General features: G+C 41.8%; 1 protein-coding gene across 1 annotated transcript in view; it reads left to right on the forward strand.

Moving 5' to 3' along the window:
* Window positions 1-2,184: 2,184 nt before the first annotated feature.
* Window positions 2,185-20,641, forward strand: part of LOC137150996 (amine oxidase [flavin-containing] A-like) — a 45,566-nt gene continuing 27,109 nt past the window's right edge. The window contains exons 1-2 of the mRNA XM_067545151.1: window positions 2,185-2,313; window positions 19,249-19,343. Coding sequence (XP_067401252.1) covers window positions 2,268-2,313; window positions 19,249-19,343 — 141 coding nt within the window. The 5' untranslated portion in view covers window positions 2,185-2,267. The remainder of the gene's footprint in view (window positions 2,314-19,248; window positions 19,344-20,641) is intronic.

Below are 20,641 nucleotides of genomic sequence, written 5' to 3' on the forward strand. Positions count from 1 at the left end.
TGGTGCACAAACTTTTCCAGTCATGCCCCCCCCCCCCTTAGCAATAACAGAATCTGTCCACATACAGCCCCCATTACTGCACAGCCAAGGCTTCCTCAGCAGAGGATCTTGGGCTGAAGGTGGAGATGCAGGCGGAATTGGGGATGGAGGAAGATCTGGGACTAGAAACAGAGCTGGGCTTGGAGGCGGAGCAGGACTGGGGGCTGAATGGGGTTGGGGGGAAAAGTGAGGCTGGGGTTGGAGCAGGACTGGAAGAGTGGCGCTTCCTCCCTGCCTCCTGTGGGGGCTGGCCCAGGCCCCACAGCGCACACCCCTAAATGTTCCACTGCATCCCTCTAGGGGGTCACAAAGTTTAGGGACCATAGGCCATAGAACTTCCCCAAAATAATTCCTAACAGCCAGTCTTGTTTGTCAGTGATGGAGAATCCACCACAACCCTTGGTTAATTGTTCCCGTGGTTAATTACTCTCACTGTTAAAAATGTATGCCTTATTTCCAGTCTGAATTTGTCTAGCTTCAACTTCCAACCACTGGATCCTATTATATCTTCCTCAGCTAGACTGAAGAGCCCATTATTAAATATTTGTTCCTCATGTGGGTACTAATAACTATAATCAAGTCACCACATAATCTTCTCTGTTACACTAAATAGATGGAGCTCCTTGACTCTATCACCATAGAGCATGTTCTCTGAACTCTCTTCAGTTTATCAACATCCGTCTTAAATTGTGGACACCAGAACAGGACACTGTATTCCAGCAATGGTCACACCAATACAGAGGTAAATAAATTCTCTATTCCAATTTGAGATTCCTCTGTTTATGCGTCCCATGATCACATTAGCTTCTTAGGCCATAGGGTCACACTGGGAGTTCATGTTCAACAGATTATCCACCCCCAAATCTTTTTCAGTCACTGCTTCCCAGGATAGAGTCCTCCCTCCCCCAATCCTATAGGTATGGCATACATTCTTTGTAAAATCAATAGCAATAAAAGTCCCAGTTAAATGCTTTTCACATACACTTACGTCATTAGAAAGGTCAGGCTAAAAAATTGGTTTATATAAAATGTTACAGAAAACAAAAGTTAGCTAAATAAAAAGGCTTACAACGCTCAGTCTGTAATTTTATTATCCTTCAGAGGCCATGATGAAGAAAGTTACTATGCAACAGTGCAAATGTCAACACAATAAACTTTTTTTTTCCAAACTGAGGCATAAATCCTGTTTCTGCCCTGTATCTGCATTACAGTCTACTCCAAAAACAAACCAACAACAAAACACAGTCAAACAAAAACAGATGCTGAATCTGGGTTTTTCTGGTGTTTTTGCACTGGGATCTTGATTTATTTTTTAATTTATTTTTGGACTCAGAGCAGCTGTATTGGTTCTTCCCTTTAGCCAGTGGAATTTGGGGGATCAGAGCCAAAATTTGTCTGGATGTGCGTAGGTTCCCAGTACTGGATCCAGATGTTTGCATTTCTGTAAGAGGACTAGTCGGGGCCTAATTTTTTTTTAACTGGACTATTTTGATAGGCCAGTCAAATTACACATTACAGGTTTTTTGGGGTGGAAAGGAAGAGTGAGCAAGGTCCAAGGAGAGCTACCTTGTTCCCCAAGCTGTAGATTATTGGCAGCAGGACCCCAGAGAGTTGCCAATTAGGAAAAGACATCACAATATCTGTCTCTTTGTCTAGGTCCTTAGGCTGGGCAATCTCTGGGGATCGCCTGAGGCCCGGGTCTCTGACTGATCACTCACTGCTGCTCTGAGGACATTTGCCTGGCTGTCCGGAGGACAGGGACAGGTGCGCGCTTCCCCTCCCTGCACATGCAGGAAGGGACTTTTCATCCGTAGGAGACCCTGAGCCGCGCACGCTGGCAGACACAGAAACTCGCAGAGAAGAAGCAGGGAAGAGGAAACAGGACTGGGGAGCGGGGTCCTCCCTTCCCATCACTTGCCGGGGTGGCGCTTCTGAGGGCGGGGGAGGCTCTGGCTCCCTTTGCCTTCCCCAGTGGTACCTGATTGACACTCAGCGGGCGCCGCGCGCTCCGTCCTCTCCACCCCCGCGGGCGGGTGGAACTCCGCGGCACCCTCCTCCCCGGGAGCCGTGATTGGCGGGGCGGCGGGCGGAGCTGCGCGCGGGGGCCGGGCCGGGCCGGGCCAGGCGGGCGGGGACCGGGAACTGAAGGAGACGCAGGGCGCGAGCGGCAGCAGCAGCAGCAGCAGCAGCTCCTGGGAGCCTCAGGCGCGGAGAGCCGAGGCAGCGCCATGAGCGACAAATACGACGTGATCGTTGTCGGGGGAGGCATCTCAGGTCAGTGCAGCCCGGCGAGCCGCCCCTCGGGGTTTGCTGACGGTCTGCGGGGCTCGCTGCTGCTGCTGGGGATTCCCCGCCGCGCCTCTGTATCCCGCGCCTCCGGGTCCTTCTTCAGCACCCCAGACTCCCGCGCCCCCGGACACTGCCTCACTCTCACTCCACCTGGCCCCGCTGAGGAGCAAAGGTGGAGCAGATGGGCGGCTGGGGGGTCCGTTGGTTTTTGTATGCAGGTTAAAATGCGATGGCCCCAGAGGCACCGGGTGAAAGCCTTGCCCCACTGCACGTCGGGTAGCAATGAAACCTCTAGCAGACTGCAACTTGCATGCTGTCTCACTTAGCTGTATGGCCAACGGTTGCGATGTCCAGAGTTACGGTTTCCCAGCTGAACTGTGCTCAGGCTGATCTATAAACACAGGCGTCTGTTTTTGCAATAAACAGTCCAGGTTAGGCTTTCCTTTCGCTGATCTTGTAATGAGTATACGCTATGGCACCCTTCGCCTGTTTTAAATAAGTATCTGCTCTCACAGCAGCGATAAACCTGTTGTCCCCTTTCTTCAGAAGCGTAACTGTCTTCAGTCGTTGGCACTATCACGCTGCTGTTTGGAAGATTGCCAGGGTGCATGTGGAAATCTTTGGTAGCGGTTTGAGAAAAGAGATCATTTTCAGTGCAACAACTCAGTAAGCCCCCAAAGGTCTCAACAGGCTGAGCACAGCCATCAGCTGATTTTAAGTGGGGAGCCTTTTTCATATAAGTGTAAAGTTACAACAGTGTCAATCTTGGTAAATAATGTATCGCCCTAGTTAGGTACAATGTAATGAAATAGAGTGTAAACCCCACTGTACAACAAAGTGTGTGAAAACACAATGGAATGGAATGGGACCAAGAGATAAGAGTTTGGGCTTGGTTTTCCTGTTTTTTAAAGGTGCTAGAATCGTAGGCATGGGGAGAGTTTGTTTTTCACATCTGAGAAGTTACAAGAGCTACAGAAGATGCCCTTATTGGAATTTCAGATGTTTCTTAGTGTGTATCTTGCTCTTGCACTTCATTACTGCTGTCTTGTCAGGAAGAAAACTGTATGTGTGAACTAGATGGCTGTCATTTAATGTTGTTTTTTTGACATGTGGAGGCCAAGTTTGTTTAGGGTGGTTCAATTCAAAAGTAACAAAACACTATCTTTAAATGACACCTTTCTCTGTTGTTGTGGTACAGATGTAGTTTCGTGATTACCATTGATCTTTCCTAACTATTTTGTGACAGTTAAAACAGGGGTTTTTCTTTGAGAAAAGATGTCTTTGCTATAAGTCTCGGTCCCTCAGAAATACTGGGCTTTTCACATTTCATCTACTGCCTCCTGCAGTATTCAGAACACATGCTTTTATACAGTAAAGAAAATTCTTGCTCCATGTACCCATGCACAATTCCCGTTTACTGTAGTTGAGAGCTGCACAGGAATATCTGAGATTAGAATTAAACATTGATTTATGATGTTTGGGTTTGCTTTGTATAAATCTTTTAAACCTGGCTAATATGCTTAACACAATACCTTGAGTTTTCAGGTATTATCTGTTGTGTTATGAAAGTTTCCAGAATTGTCAAATACTATGTAAGGAGGTGACATCAAATACAATACAATACAAATACAATAACAATTTTAACCAGAACTGCGAAAGTCATGAAAGTTAAATTTTTGTTTGTAATAAAATAATCCAGTTTCCTTCAACTACCCCAGATATGATAGTGGTTTATTAATCAACACACTAGAATATTCAATTGTTATATGAAATTACTTAGAGTCCTCCAATAGAAAAAAAGTGTTTGTGTATTTCTTAGTTAGATGAAAATACAAAAGATTGTGTAGATCAGCCCTTGTGTGTGTGTGTGTTTTTGCAATGCCTGATTGTTGTTCTGGTAACATGGACCATTCAAGCATGCTTCTCAAGCTTTAGCTCATCTCCAGAATCCTTTGATGGAATTAAAAACCTTATTATGTACAGTTGGAGGTATGACATTCTTTATACAGTTGATATAATTCTAAGTACTAGTTCCCCCTAGGAAATAGGTCTCTACCTGTATGTTGCTATTCCGGTCTCCCCATTTATAAAGACGTTTTGAAAAATGTGGTGAACGTTTTTAATTATTCCTTATAATATTAACCACAACGAGCATCAGGAAATTGCTTCAAGATGTTTATTCATAGGATTAAAGCCTAGCAGAGAGCCTGAAACAGAGCCAACCAAGAAACAACAAGATGTAAAGTTTTTGAAAACATGTCAGTGAAATGAAAAAATGATGAATAAACATAATGCATTCTCTGGGTACAAGAACACTTTTCTTGGCCATGGAAACTGTTCTTCTAGGCAGTGCCAATTTCATAAAAATTGGTGTTTACTTTCTTATTGACTTTCTTCTTTCTTTCATTTTGAACTGACATTGAAATAGGAAAGTGTTAGAAAAGCTGCTAATGTACACCCCGTTCATTGAAAATGTACATTAATTACAAGACCATTTACAGCTGTGCTCCATCTTTCTTATCAGCTCTTGGGGTTTTTTTGCATGACCCCTCTGCCCTGACCACTGTGTTATGCAGGAGTTCAGACTAGATTATCATAAATCATCATGGTCCTTTCTGTCCTTAGAGTCTGTGAGTGACTTCAGTGGGGTCAGGATTTCAGTGACAAAACTCCCGTTGACTTCAATAGAGTCAGGATTTCACTCTATGAATCTGATGCAAGCCTTGACTGTCTGCTTCTTCCAGACTTTGTACCTTCTTCCATGTTTCTGTTATGCATGGAATACACTCCTCAAACTGATCCATAAGGCCACTACTCTATCTTCCTTCACACATCTCCTAAATACTCACTTCTTCCTGATATTTACAAGAAAGGACAGATTAAGTGGCTGTGGAATACACTTGAGGTCTTCTCTAATCATTACAAATATATGAAATGTAAATAATGTATATGCATGTTTCTTGGCACAGACTGTCCTCTTACATGTTTGTTTAGCAACTAGCACAACGGGGCTCTAATTCTAACGGGAGCTTTTGAGTGCTACCGCAATTCAAATGGTAGTAATTATTGTACATTTAAAGTTACAATTTTAAATCAGCAGAAATTTTTCCACATCCTTTCTGTAGTGGGGGACCCAAAACTGGACACAATACTCCAAATGTGGCCACATAAGGGCCGAATAATCACTTTCCACAGTCTGCTGGCAATGCTCCTATTAATGCAGCCCAATATGCCGTTAGCCTTCTTGGCAACAAGGACGCACACACAGTTGACTCATATCTAGCTTCCTGTCCACTGTAACCCCGCAGACGTGCTGCGTAGCCAGTCAGTCCCCAGTCTGTAGCAGTGCATGGGATTCTTTCATCCTAAGTGCAGGACTGCACTTGTCTTTGCTGAATCTTATCATATTTCTTTTGGCCCAGTTTGTCTAGGTCACTCTGTATCCTATCCCTGTCATCTAGTGTATCTACCACTCCCCCCAGCTTAGTGTCATCCGCAAACTTGTTAAGGGTGCAATCCACTCCGTCATCCAGATCATTAATGAAGATGTTGTACAAAACCAGCCCCAGGACAGACCCCTGGAGCAGTCTGCTTGATGCCAGCTGCCAACTAGAAATCGAGCCATTGATCACTTCCCATTGAGCCCGATGATCTAGCCAGCTTTCTAGCTACCTTATAGTCCATTCATCCAACCCATACTACTTTAATTTGCTGATAAGAATATTGTGGGAGACCATATCAAAAGCTTTGCTAAAGTCAAGGTATATCACGTCCACCGCTTTCCCCACATCCAAAGAGCCAGTCATCTCATCATAGAAGACAATCAGGTTCGTTAGGCATGACTTGCCCTTGGTGAATCCATGCTGACTGTTCCTGATCACCTTCCTCTTTTCCAAGTGCCTCAAAATGGATTCCTTGAGGACCTGCCCCATAATTTTTCTGGGGACTGAGATGAGGCTGACTGGTCTGTAGTTACCTGGATCCTCTTTCTTCCCTTTTTCAAGATGGGCACTATATTTGCCTTTTTCCAATCATCTGGGACCCCCCTGATTGCCACAAGTTTTAAAAGATAATGGTCAATGGCTCTGCAGTCACATCATCCAACTCCCTCAGCACCCTCAGATGCATTGCATCCGGCCCCATGGACGTGTGCATGTCCAACTTTTCTAAATGGTTCTGAGCTTGTTCTTTCACCAAGGAAGTCTGCTCACCTCCTCCCTATGCTGTGCTGCCCAGTGCAGTAGTCTGACAGCAGACCTTGTCTGTGAAGACAGAGGCAAAAAAAAAAAAAAGCATTGAATACTTCAGCTTTTTCCACATCATCTGTCACTAGGTTCCCTCCCCTATTCAGTAAGAGGCCCACACTTTCCCTGACCACCTTCTTGTTGTTAACATACCGTAGAAACCCTTCTTGTTACCCTTCACGTCCCTTGCTAGCTGCAACTCCAATTGTGCTTTGGCCTTCGTGATTTCATTCCTGCATGTTCGAGCAGCATTTTTATACTCCTTCCTAGTCATCTGACCAAGCTTCCACTTCTTGTAAGCTTCCTTTTTGTGTTTAAGCTCACCGAAGATTTCTTTGTTAAGCCATGCTGTTCGCCTGCCATATTTGCTATTCTTTCTGCATATCGGGATGATTTGTTCCTGTGCCCTCAATAAGGTTTCTTTAAAATACAGCCAGCAATCTTGGATTCCTTTCCCCCTCATATTAGCCTCCCAGGGGATCCTGTCCATCAGTTCTCTGAGGGAGTCAAAGTCTGCTTTTCTGGAGTCCAGGGTCTGTATCCTGCTGTTCTCCTTCCTTCCTTTTGTCAGAATCCTGAACTCTACCATCTCATGGTCACTGCTGCCCAGGTTGCCACCCACTTCTACTCCCCCTACCAAATCTTCCCTGTTTGTGAGGTCAAGAGGAGCTCAGCTCCTACTTGGTTCCTCTAGTGCTTGCACCAGGAAGTTGTCTGCAACACTCTCCAAAAATTTCCTGGGTTGTCTGTGCACTGCTGTATTGCTGTCCCAGTGGATGTCAGGGTGATTGAAGTCCCTCTTGAGAACCAAGGCCTATGAGCTGGAAACTTCCGTTAGTTGTCTGAAGATCTGATATAAAATGATAACTTTAAGTAGCCTTAACTGGATAATAACTATTCTAGATATGGATCAATCTTGTGATTAAACACTAGAGAAAACAGAAAAAGAAGATTCTCAGAACTCTTGACTTTGCTGTTTCAATAGCCCAGCTTGTCAGGCCTCTCCTAGTGTCAGTCTGTCTCTGTCAAGCATCACTTATCCCAGTGTCTCAGAAACCCAACCCCTGAGTTCTTCCCTACATGCATGTTACATTCTGGGGTACAATCCAGACTAGTGAGGGGTTTTGTCACCACCTGCCCTGCCACTTTGGGTGCCTCACAATGCTTTGCTGATGTATCTCCCAACTGGGCCCCTCACAAACAGCATGCAGGTCACACCCTGAGTCTGTGTACAGCTGCAGCCTGCCAGCAAAACTCTGGCTTTCACCAGTCTTGATTACCACTTGTAGGGTGACCCCAACACACTCAGTCCTGGATTTTCCCCAAAAAGCATGTGTTCTGTACTGTCTAGCCCTCTCCTAGGCAGTTCAGATATTAGCGGTCCATTTTTTGCCCCTGAAAGAGGTCTATATACCACAGTTTGCTACTTTGAGTTACTGAATAATTCAGTTTAAACACAACAGTGGATTAGTTTTGACTAAAGAACAAAACAAGTTTATTTAACCACAAAGAGATTTTAAGTGAGTATAAGTACAAGGTATTAAAGTCAGAAATGATTATAAGAGAAATAAAGATAAAATTCTTCCTACTGCTAAGACTTAAACTAGACTTGGTTCAAGGTAAAATCATTACCATAGTTCCCAGCAACACAGCTGACCAAATTCTCAAGTCAGCAGCTGCCCCTAAAGTCCAAAGGGATGGTTTCTTTGTCTTCTTAAATGAAAGAGAGCGAGAAAGATAAAGCAAAAATACGTGGGAGGGGTGTTTGCCCCTCACTTTTTATAGTCCCTTTGAAATGTATTTTCCTGAGGGTTACCCCTAGATAAAAATTCCTTCCCACTATGAGGATGGAGACATGGAATCTCATGATGAAAGAGGTTCCATGTTGTTGTTTCCTAAAATGCAGATTGGTTTGCTCCTGCCCTCCTTTGCTGCCAATGAATGGCCAGTTGACTGGTGATTGCCAGTTAACTTTGATGATACCTGGCTAGAGCTGTCAGCTTGTCCTTTGCTTTTGAGAACAGGTTTACCCCCTCCCTGGACTTGTCTAGTAAACACACTTCAGTCAAAATTTCATCTTATGTTGGTAACTTTACATATAATGTTGCTACACCCATTTAACCATAATATTAGTGATCAGCACGTTATTAGTTTTCAAATGATACCTCACAAGGCATGTTTTGTATGAAGGTTATTACAGTGGTGAGTAGGATAGGAATAAAGGGGTGCATTTGATCACAAGATGAGTCTTTATATTCTTGAGAGTCTTTTGAAGTAAAGGTAAGACACTGCTTGTTTGCATACCAAGCAGGTAAAAAGCTCTGACAGTTGCATAACATTATTGTGGCCATCTTGTTGTGAACTAATACTATTTTAAATAAATTTCTAACATTGTCCAGGGCGTCAGATTCCTACTCTAAAAGACTTAACCCTACCTCCTATTATTTCAAAAGGGGCTTTGAACTTGTGAAGGTGCCCTCTAATCATTCACAGCCTTTATTACACTACTAAGTTAGACTAAAGATAGTTTGCATCATTATCGTCCTTTTCCTTCAAGGAGTCTATGCTTTCCTTGTTTAATGGTAGACGATAAGTTATTTTGTCTCTTGATCATGACTTTAAAAGTACCACATTTCAGTAATTTCATATTTCTCCAGAAATTGAATATATTTAACGTATACAGAATTATGAAAAGACTGATTTTCATGCTGCATAGAGAACATGGATCAGAGATGGAAGTCAGAAGTTATAGAAGAAGTATGAAAAACCAGTGAGATGAACCCACATGCGAGGATGTTTTAGGTTAATATTCAACACAGGGTGCTACAGAAAAGGAAACACTTAACTGTACTTGCAGTTTGCACTGAGGATCATGTGTAGTGCTATTGGATTGGTATTTTCCACTCCATTCTCTGTAATCATCAGACTTTCCCATGGAACCACATACTCAAAGGCTTTGATCATTGTGTGAAATATTGAATAACTGGGAAATGTATATGTGTCCCTGCATGCTATAATGGCAAGACAGCTAAGGCTGTATACTTGTCTGTTTGTTTTAACAGATCTTTGCGTGCAGACTTGCCTGTGGGTAGGAATTTTATGTCAATGCTTCTGTCAAATACACATGGTTGAAATTCTGCTCTTGGTTACACCTGTGCAAATTTGGATTAACTTCACTGACTTTGGAGTTACTTCTGGATTTATTCAGAATTTTGACCCATAATATTTAACTCATTACCAAATGCATGCTACTTCTGTGTTTTTAAATCCACCATATGCTTTGCTATAGCTATCCAGTTCAGATCATGCTCCTAGATATTTCTCGACTAGACATAATATAGATCCTTATAGTCATTGGTGAAAATTTTCAAATTTGTGTACCTAAAGTTAGGTTCCTAAATCTGTATTTAGATACCCAAATAAGTGACCATAGTTCAAAGGTGATAACCACCCTAAATTAGTTCTGATGGTGTTCCGTTAGCAATCTGATTATCATCATGGGAAAAATAAAAACATAGTGCAGAATCTGCAGAATCAAATGCGTATACCCAACATATTGCACAACCTGGGCAGTATGGGTAGAAGTGCTAATAATATTTACCTCCATATCTTATTCAGAACTACTGCAGTCACAAATTAGGCATATCCCAGTAGTAATATTTAATTAGTGCATATTAGTTACAGCATTTTGCGACACTAGGCACACTTTTCAATTAGGATAAAGACAGTCCTTAGTCAAAATGTCATTGTGATATGGTTTTCCCTACAAGAGACAAAAAAAGTCCCCAAATGTTCTTTATACAGCAGTTTTCATACAATTGTGTTCTCTCACACATGGTGTTCTAAAACAATTATATAAAAGGGAGACTGCATCAGACCTGCATTTGTAAATTGAAATATCCTTGGATTACTTATTAAATGAAGATTATTGCACCTATTAGATCTGTCATATGATTGATGAAAGTTATGCATATGAGTGAGTTGGATTGATTGGTTCATGGACTCAAAGTCCGTAACAGATTTTCACAAACCTGTGTCATGTCCTTGAATTCTGGATTTTGTACTGTACTTTTATATTAGCTGAAAGTTATTTAAATTCCCAAATAGTAAGATATATTCCTGTTACACAGAGACTTCCTCAGATATATTGTTATTATTTATTCCAGACACAGAATATTACATATCCAGTGCTTATGAAATATTCCCTAAATACCATAGAATAATCCATACAGGCAAGGGCACATTATTATGGGTGCTTGGTTTCTGACCTACATTATTTTTGTGCAATTAAAATCTCAGCATAATGTTGCAATAGTATTTTTTAGATAAATACTCAGCTGAAGGGTGTCATTTAACATGCAGGATTTATTCTGTGTGTTCAGTAAAACATTTAGCAAAATATCTGTAGAAAATTCACAAAATATCCTGGATGTTCCCACAAGCTCTATTGTGGGTATCCAATATCTTTTTAGCTGATAACATTTTTATTTTAACATCTGAGGAGGAGAATGTCCCAACTCCATGGCACCATACTAACTTTAGTATTAGTTTATTCATTTCTGTTTGTTTTTGTGCTGAGGGGAACATATTATATTTAGTGTAGGGAAATTTGGACTTAAAAATAACAGTGGATGAGCATGTGAGAAAGGCGGCATCATAGGAATAGAATTCTCCTTTTCCTTTGTCCATTGAGACTTTTCTGATACTGCCCATAGGGAAATTCTCTTTGCCCAACTCAGAGTAGAGTGTTCAGCTATTTAAATGGTTTGGATAATAGTGTTATTGAAACTAATTGGAGTAAGGTGCCTTCAGTTAGAGTGTGTCCTGAAATGGAGATGGCTTATTCTGCATTGTTCTGAAAACTATGTCATGAACCAATCAGAGGGGTTTTTTTAATTGAGAGAAAGGAGTTGATCCAGAAAACTAACGCTGACAAACATAGAAAGTGGTTATCTTAAAATTACAAAATAACTAAATGCACCCTCATCCTACCCTTAATATTGCCTAGACTGGAACAAAGACTATAAATGAATCTATGGGAGAACAAGTTAAGTTTTAGACAAACAGAACTTTAGTGACATTCTGGGTGAAGGGAAATTAAAAGAGGAAATTAATTTAGCCTAGTTATGGTGGTTAGTATTGTTTTCTTTCACCATTGAGTTTCTTTGCTGTCTTGTAAAAAAGGTAGTGGTTGAAATGAAATAATGTATTTATTTCATTCTTGTTTCAGTTATTTTTCTTCAGTGATCTCAAATGTATCCTTTCACAGTCTGAAAAGAAAAGCAGGCCTGTTTCTCCTTTCACTTGCAACCCTTTATTCCCCAGTGTACGTCCACTGATGTTAATAAAGTAGCTCCCAAATTACACCAGTGTAACTGAGAGGAGAATCAGGCCCAACTTACTTAAATGTATATTTGTCATACCTGAGAAAACTCCATTAAAAAGGAACTGAGGGTGGAGAGAGAGGAAGAGAGAATTTCTCCCCGAGGATATGGTGTAAATGTATTTCAGCTCATATTGGCACATCCACATTTACTTGGCAAAGATTTCTGTTACACTAATGAGAACTGAGTTTAAGGTGACCATTGCCAGATTTAATTTCTCAATTGTGTGCAGAAATAATTAGATTTCTCATCACTGAAGCAGTAAAAGTAATCACAGCAATAGCATGTTGTTAAGGTGGAACGTTAATGTAATAAAGATTTATTGATAATTGCCTTACTTTACTACTAACTGATGTGTCTTAGGAGAATAAAAAAAAGAAAAAGCTTAAAAATATGCACACCTTAAGGTCAGGAAAAATTGCAGAGACAGCCCTCTAAAGAGGCTTTTTTCTTTTATTATTCAGAGTCAGCTAGGCTACTGCTATAATGGGTTAGTAGCTTATTTTATGTAGAATACGTGAATTGCCATAATACTTTAAGAAGTAATAGCCTGTATTGTTTGTTTTTAGCTGATCTTTTTGTTGCCTATAGTAAACAAATGAACAGACAAAGAGGTGAAAGGTGAAAGAAGTTCTCTCTGTGTATTTAAAAAACAAAAACTAAATTTTCAAAAGTGACTATTGATTTTGGGTCCTGATTTTTAGGTGCCCTGTCTGGGAAGCCTTAAAGGGGCCTGATGTGGGAGGGTGGGTTTCCTCAACTTTGGCACCCAAAATCATTAGTGCTTTTTGAACATTTAAATCCACAACCATATTCTTTCCACTGCCCCCACACAAAATAGTGTAATTTCTTGTGTTGCCTTAGCATTTTTACAAGGATTTGAAATGATGTTATCTCACAGTTACAATGGTTGCAGAGAATCTAGGTTAACAGTCTGACACAGGGACTTATAGCAGTGGAAAGAAAGAGATTCACATTGCCATTGGAAAGAAAGAGATTCACAATTGAGACAAGACTTTGTAATCTTAGCCTATTAGCAATGAGGCAAATCACTTGCAACTCCTGTTCTTTTCGGTTTAAGGTCTTCAACTTCAAATATCTGATCACCAGGCTAACTGTTGTTCCTGATATAAGTCATCTTGAAAACACTGGGTGGTATTCTGGCCCTATTCACATCAATGGCAAAACTATTGATTTCTATAGGGTCAGGATTTCATCCAGTAATTCTGGATCTCATAGTGTAGTGTCAGAGATATCCTTTGCCTGATGCTGTGATCTCACTGCTAGAAATATAATTACCTCTGCCCCCCCCCCCCCCAAATCATTCCTCAAACTTTTGCCATGTGCTAATAGTCTACAAGGATGCTGCTCAATCAGCAGTGGATTTTATCATCACAACAGTTCTGTGAGGTAGGAAAATATTACCCCCATTTTACAGATAGGGAGTGGTGGCACAAAGTACACTAAGCCACTTGCCCAAACTCACACGGGGAGTCTGTGGCTAAGCCAGGAATTGAACTCCGATCTCTTGAGTCCCAAGCCTTGTGCCCTGTCTACTAGATCATCCTTCCATCCCTATGAGCTAAAAGGCCTGGTTAATTTTATTGTGCTCACAAATAGCGTCTTCTGGACTTCTGTCTGCAAGCCAAATACAGTGTACTTGACAGTGGTGTACTTTCTAAGCAGCTGTATTTTTCAGCAATTAGACTTGGTTTGTGTTCTGCAGGCTGACATTAATTTATCTTCCTCTTATCTAATTTTACTGTTTACTCCTCCGTACATCCTGTGTCTTACACTGCTTAGGCTGAAAGGATTGTTATTTCTTTTGAAATGAAGGCAGTGACAGTAGCGATTTAGGGGCTTCAGTAGCACTGTAAAAATCAACTGGAATACAGTTTTCTTGTAGTGTCTTCAAATCCATGGAGCTTGGTTTCCGGTTGCCATGGAAATCCCTGTGGAGGCTGTACAGATTGTCTTGACTTGTTTATCCGGATCTAATAACAAATGGACTTCTACAGCCTGGGACCTCAAACGAGGCACATTCTTGGCAGGCTAACTTCATCTTACCAGACCAGCTAATGCACCGCTAATTTCTAAACTTGGTACTCCCCCAAAAATATTGTCCAAATTATGGTCTCTGTTGTGGGTTTTATACTCTCAGCTATTTTTAGTGGGGGGAGGTATGGGATGCAGTGGTGCCTGGCACCAGCAGCTAGAGGCATTCTATTTCTGGCAGAGAGAAGCAGAGAGAATGCCTGCAAGGGTGGTGGGTGAATATGCTGACATGGTAACTACTATCCTCCTGGAAAGGGAGCAGCAGCACATGCTCCCCACGGTGCTGGCCTCCAGCAACTACAGGGTGCAAAAGGAGGAAGCCAGTCTAGTATCTTAGTTATGTGAGTGCTCCCATTGAAGTCGGTGAGGCTGTTTGTGGGCGAGGAAGGTGCTATGCAGAAGGAGTAAGGCTGGGAGAATCAGACTCTGAAACGGCGTGCTCCATTTCCCTGTTCTGAACCCTGTCTTGCTGGAATGTCATTATGGGCGAGATCTCACACGGGGCCAGGCACAGCACCGTAAAAGTCTCTCCCCTCTCCCTGCTGATAGAGTAGGACTAGTGCAAAGTGCAGAGTATGCTGTGCCAGATTAAGGGGTATTAGCTGTAGGCATACTCCGCCTGTGTGCAGGCTGCTCCAGGAGACACCTGTGTCTCTGAGATCCTCTCTTAGAGCTCCGTGTGAGTCAATGTCTTTGCGCTGCCCCATCGTTTAGCCCTATGAGACCTTTTTTTCAGCTGTTGCCTATGTAGAGTCTCCCCTTTTTTCTTTCCCTCTATACTTAGCTAAATCTGCATAATTCTGGCACTGACATGGGGAACAAGGTACCATGTGTGTCAATGAACCTCACAGCTGACCTTCAGAGGCAATACAATGGATATATGAAAAGGAAATATTCTTTCTCCTCCTTAACTCAGATATCACCACTTTCCTTATGCAATAAATGTTATTGCTCAAATGTATCTTCTTTAATGGGCCTAGCATTTCTTATCATGTTCTCAACTGAGCCAAATTATGAGCAGCAATGAGAAACTTTGTGGTGACAATGGAAAGTGGAATATAAAGGGAAAAACTAGAGACATCCAAGTGAGGCTCCAAAACAGCTAGACATCTTTGCAAGATAAGTTCCTGGAGGATAGGTCCATCAATAGCTATTAGCCAGGATGGGCAGGGATGCAAAACCATGCTCTGAAGTGTCCCTAGCCTCTGTTTGCCAGAAGCTGGGAATAAGCAACAGGGGATGGATCACTGGATGATTACCTGTTCTGTTCATTCCCTCTGATGCACCTGGCATTGGCACTGTCAGAAGACAGGATACTGTGCTAGATGGACCTTTGATCTGACCCAGTATGGCTGTACTTATGTTCAAGCTTCTCACTAGCAATTATTTTTTTCAATACACGATTTCAAGCCTTCTACCAGCATAGCTGCACAACTCTAACAAAATGTGCATGTTGCTGCACCACTCAAAGCTACATCCCTGGCAAGCTCAGGGAAGCATTTGAGACCAGGCTGAAAAAAATGCACAGGACCAGTTTCACACTCTTTTCTTCAAAATGGGCTCTCTGGAGTGTGAACTACATAGTTTAGTGGGGAATTGGAGGCAAGGCACAAAAGTTTTTCCCCATCCCTTGGGTGGTTTCTCAGGCATGTACCTATGCACAACCCAAGGCTTGAATTTGGCCCTTGAAAAATAGATGAGTGAAGGTGAGAGAGTGTGAGCGGGATGAGCACTGAATCAGTGAATGATTTGAGAAATAGAACAGTTTAAGGTAAAGTGAGAAACATGGGAAGAAAAAGATCTCATTTTATGATGCCTATCTCTCACTTTTAGTGCATAGAGTAATAAAGTAGAAATAAAGGAGATCTCCAGTTTTCAATACAGGATATTAGGAAAAAATGAGAAATTCAAGTTGCAGAAACGATAGTGGAAAATTTTACAGTACTTTTTGATTATCTCCATGAATCCAAAAGAAAAAGCAGGCTCCCTAATGCTGTAGAATGTTTAAGGCAGAATTACATAATATTGTTGTCTAATGCCCCTCAGATTCACACCCAGAGCTGACCTAAGGAGCTGAATTTAGTATTTTGCTGTCCTCTCCCTGACTTTATATTTTAAAGAGAGATTTTTTTCTTTTGTTTTCAGATCCATTGTACATTGTGAAAAGAAATCATATCTGTTTAAACTGTCTGAAATCAACACTGAGACTGGTTCCACTTTTGCTGCTTTCCCCTGCAAGTTTCTCCCACCACACCCCAGCACCACGTCCTCCATTCTGCTCCCTCTTGAGGCCACCCACTGCCTCTCCCCCCTCCGGCCTCCCCCCTCTCCCCCCCGAGCTTCCTCCTTCCACTAGGACTCAGCTCTCCTGGGGTGTTCCTCACTCCCCGTATACCTTTTGTGGTGATCTCCTCTCCCTGGCAGGTAATCTGAGTCCCCTCTTTAGGAAACCTCTGGTTGCACCCCTGTTCTCATGACATGAAGGATCTTCACCCCAACTTCAAGAGGGAGCTTTAAAGCCGGTCGGTCATCTCTTCTTACTCTTTCATTAGGTGTTAAGTATTTGTAAGCTTGAAATTCTTGGCATTGCTTCTGTTCCGCAGGTGGATGGGTCCCCTGCCAATTGCCAGTGAGCCAGTCCTGGGCCGGAGTGTCTCACACCAGGTTTGAGCTCTCCCCTCTGCCCCCAGCCCTGCAGTCTCCCCACCCCACAACTAGTCCCAAGTTGTTATCCTCAGAGAGGTGGTCAGACTGAAGAGCATTATTCCCACCACCAAGATTGGATGTTTTACTAAAAGATGAGCTCTGGGAATTATTTTGGGGAAGTTCTATGGCCTGTGCTTTATAGGAGATCAGACTAGATGATCACAATGGTCCCTTCTGGCCTTGGAATCTAGGAATAACCAGGAGTCCGGCAGTTCTGGAAACCCAAGACCCCATCCTACATCATCTTCCCCATGAAGCACCAAAAGCCCATATCTAGTTGCACCTCCCTCCTGTGAGTGGGGGGTTCCCAGTGGCTCCTGCTCTGCTTCTCCCTGGAGACTAGAAGGGAGGGGGCAGTGCCCATGGGCACTGGAAGAACTGCAAAGGTGGGGAGAGCATGTGCGCAGGGTCACAGTGCCACTCAATTTGGCCCAGCCATCCCCCTTCCCCTTGTCCTGTTGGAGGGGCAGCCAGATCAAATCTGAACGAGTGGTATTGCGGCCTTGTGCATGAGATTGTAGAGCCACCTGGCTGCCCCTCTGTCATGATGGAGGGTCAGCCAGGCCAAATTTCCAGCTCCAGTCATGGGTTGGGGGTGGAGGGGATTGGGCTCCCTGCCTCCTTCCTCCTCCTTGGGGCACCCCTGGCTGCTGCTATAAACGCTATTTATCCCAACTTTTTCCTATGCCCTATAGGCATTGCCTTGGCTTTATCTGAATTTTGTCACAGCCAGCTAGCTCTCATTTATGTCACTGTTTCCATTAGACATTAACACAGTGCAGCCCATACCTCCTCATTAACCCTCCTAATGGACTCAAATATACATTGAAACATGCTTTAAAAATAGTGAAACTTGTAAGACTGTAGTGCAAAGGAGTAAAGTTAAACAAGATTAAATGAGTTACAGCAATTACAACTTTAGATACATGATGGGTGCACAGTGCTTTGAATGCCAAAGTGTTTCAGTACAATTATGTCATAGACTAACATGCATTTTTTTCTTTCAGAAATATGTCTACAGGATGCCTCTCCAAAAAAGAATTATTGTTACTTGTTTGATTCTTGAATGTCATTGTGTGTGGGTTAATTCCCTCTTCTCTTTCATGAATGTAAAAAATCCACTTCTGATAATCCAGAAGCCATTATCTAGTTAACCTCTCTCCCCCTTGATACAAAATGTATTTACACAGAGGAAGATTCAGTTTGTTTCCAACACTAGATTGGTTTTTCTGTATCTCTGTTGGGGAGAGAGAAAACCTTTGTCACTTGAAATATGGAGCGCCTAATAAAAATGTAAACATTCTCTGTAATCTCAGACATGCAGAAAAGCTGCACATAGTTTATACAAAAAAACCATAAATTTTGGGAGAAATGAGGTAGGTCTGGAAGGTGTCTGCTGCTCTGGCAAATGTCTTACATTTAAAAACTTTTGAGTATTGAATAGAAAAAGAATGGAGGAATTAACTGCATCCTATGATCTGGTAGTAATCCAACAATTTTTATGAAAAAAAATTTGTAATAATCACATATTTCATTTTATGCAACAATAGGGCATTTTAACTTTCTCAATTTCTGAGAATGATTGATGTGCGTGTGTAAACAGTTGTTTTTTAATCACATCTCTAAGTAGTATGATCAACATGAATATTATATTACTGTTCCTTACTGCAGGGTATATTGTTGGAAGTTCTGATGGCTAAGACTGTCTTTCCTATACCTGAGAAAAATAACAGAAGCTCTATGCCAAATCAGCCTAGGGGACAATGAGATAATCTGGTTTAACAAACTCATTATTATTTTTACAGTCTTGGTTCACATTCATAAAAGTAAAGAGGATTGCTATCCTATTGATTTTGCTGTGTCTCTGATCTCCATCATATGGTCTCGTAATTAGATCATCTGAAAGAGAAAATAAAAAACAAAGCATCCACATTCAGCCAGTTTGATTGCCAAGGCCAAACCCTGCTGCATTAAAACAAATCCCTACCTCAAATATACAGTTTACTTCTGATTTTGGTGGGAATAATGGCAGGGAGTGAGACAGAGAGTTGTCAGGAGAGAGAAGAAATAGGAAAGGCTGCTTTCCTGAGGTGTTCCATTCTGTATATCATCATACATTATTTGTAGCACCTAGAGGCCACAACCAAGACTAGGGGGCCTATGGCTCTAGGCACTGTACAAACACATAGTAAGAGACAGTCCCTGCACTGAATAGCTGATATTTTGTTGTTTAAAAAATCTAATATGTTTTTTAAACCTTGGAGAATGAAGCTTGAGTCTTTGGGATTCTCTCTTTCCCAGTGTTTCTTATGCAGAGAACTCAAAGTTAATGTTAACCAGATGATTCTGTAGTAAAAGTGTATTTCACATTTAATAGGGTACTAAAGCCTGCAGGCCTTTTCAAGGCTTCTAGAGACAGCATGGAAGGTTCTGGTCATGCAGTTTGTTATATTTAAAAAGCTCTTCTTGTACTATATAAGTGTTATCACTGCCAATAACTTTAAAATGATGGTGTCTCTTTTTTCCTATAGGTCTGTCAGCAGCCAAGCTGCTGGATGAATCTGGGCTTAGTGTTCTGGTTCTAGAGGCCCGTGACAGAGTTGGAGGAAGGACTTTCACTGTTCGGGTAAGTGCTTTTTGACAGCAGTAACACTTTATTTTGTGGGTGCATAGTACCACTTCTGCCATTGCCAAGAAGTGGACTAAGGATGGGAAGAGGTTCTTGAAAAAATGTGGATCTCTAAAATGGGTATCACTGTTAAAAAGCTGTTTATTAAAAACTATGTCTTATTTGGACTATGTGGTGTATACAGTGGTTGCCATTGGGCTTAACATATGTCAGACACTGAATTTGACAATATTCCCTGCCTCCTACACATGCTTTTATCCATTGCAGAGGAGAGTCCAAATCATTTTACTTTACATGCATGTGCTGTTGGAAGGAAGTTGCCAGGCCAATACAATAATAGCTAGTTGTCATTGGGTATCATTATGATGTCAGAAAATACAGGGTTGCTATAGATGCCGTACACAGCCAGGATCATCTTGTGGAAAGTTGTATGTTTGGAAGAACCAAAAGTGTTAATTGAGGGCAACTGTGGGGCCACCTCTTTCTATATGGGTACAATGCTGTAGATAATGAGAACTTTCACAGATCTCAGTGACAAGAAGCAATCAAGGCTCTTGAATATCCGTGTGACATAAGGCTCTGTCATTATAGCTCAGATGCATCTTTCAATGCCGTTTCCCTATAAGGCTGTCTGCAATTAAGCTATTACAAAAATGTACTGTACTTTGTTTCCCAACTACATTGGTTGTCATTAACAAAATAAGCATTTCCCTGAGATAACACAACCGTGGTGTACAAATATTGCAGCTGTTTTTCAATCTAAATACAGAGAGATCTTAAGTATGTCAGATACCACTGTATGGTAACTGGGGATAAATATTGATATTCAATAGCAACCATTGTACTTGAATGTACCTGCACATAAACAACATCCTTTTGATGCTAAAAATACTTGATTTAAAACACTTGCTATAAACAAAATCAAACCGAATTATTGTCTTGGGAAATCAGCCTGCTAAGAATAGTATGTGTGTCTTCCTTTTTGCTTTCTTCCCAAGTGTATCTGACACTGTTCAAAGTTCTGCATGGAGTTCCTTCACTGCCAGGCACTAATGCAGCAGTGTTACATGTTCACACAGTATTATATTGCAGTCCTGTGGTGGTGGAGAAAGGATTTTTGTTTTCAAATACATCTAGGGAGGTGCTAAAATACAACAAAGCTGGGAGCCATGTAAGCATTTAGATAGAGAAGGCAAGCTTTGCTACCAGATCTATTTTCAATTTGTAAGTATTAATAGAGGAGACCTTCTGCAAGGATTCGGGAGAGGCTCTTTTTCAGTACAGAAACAGTGCAA

The sequence above is a fragment of the Emydura macquarii genome, unplaced genomic scaffold (assembly GCF_026122565.2).
Source record: "Emydura macquarii macquarii isolate MOO-44397 ecotype Brisbane River unplaced genomic scaffold, CSIRO-AGI_Emac_v2 contig_1043, whole genome shotgun sequence".
NCBI lineage: Eukaryota > Metazoa > Chordata > Testudines > Chelidae > Emydura > Emydura macquarii.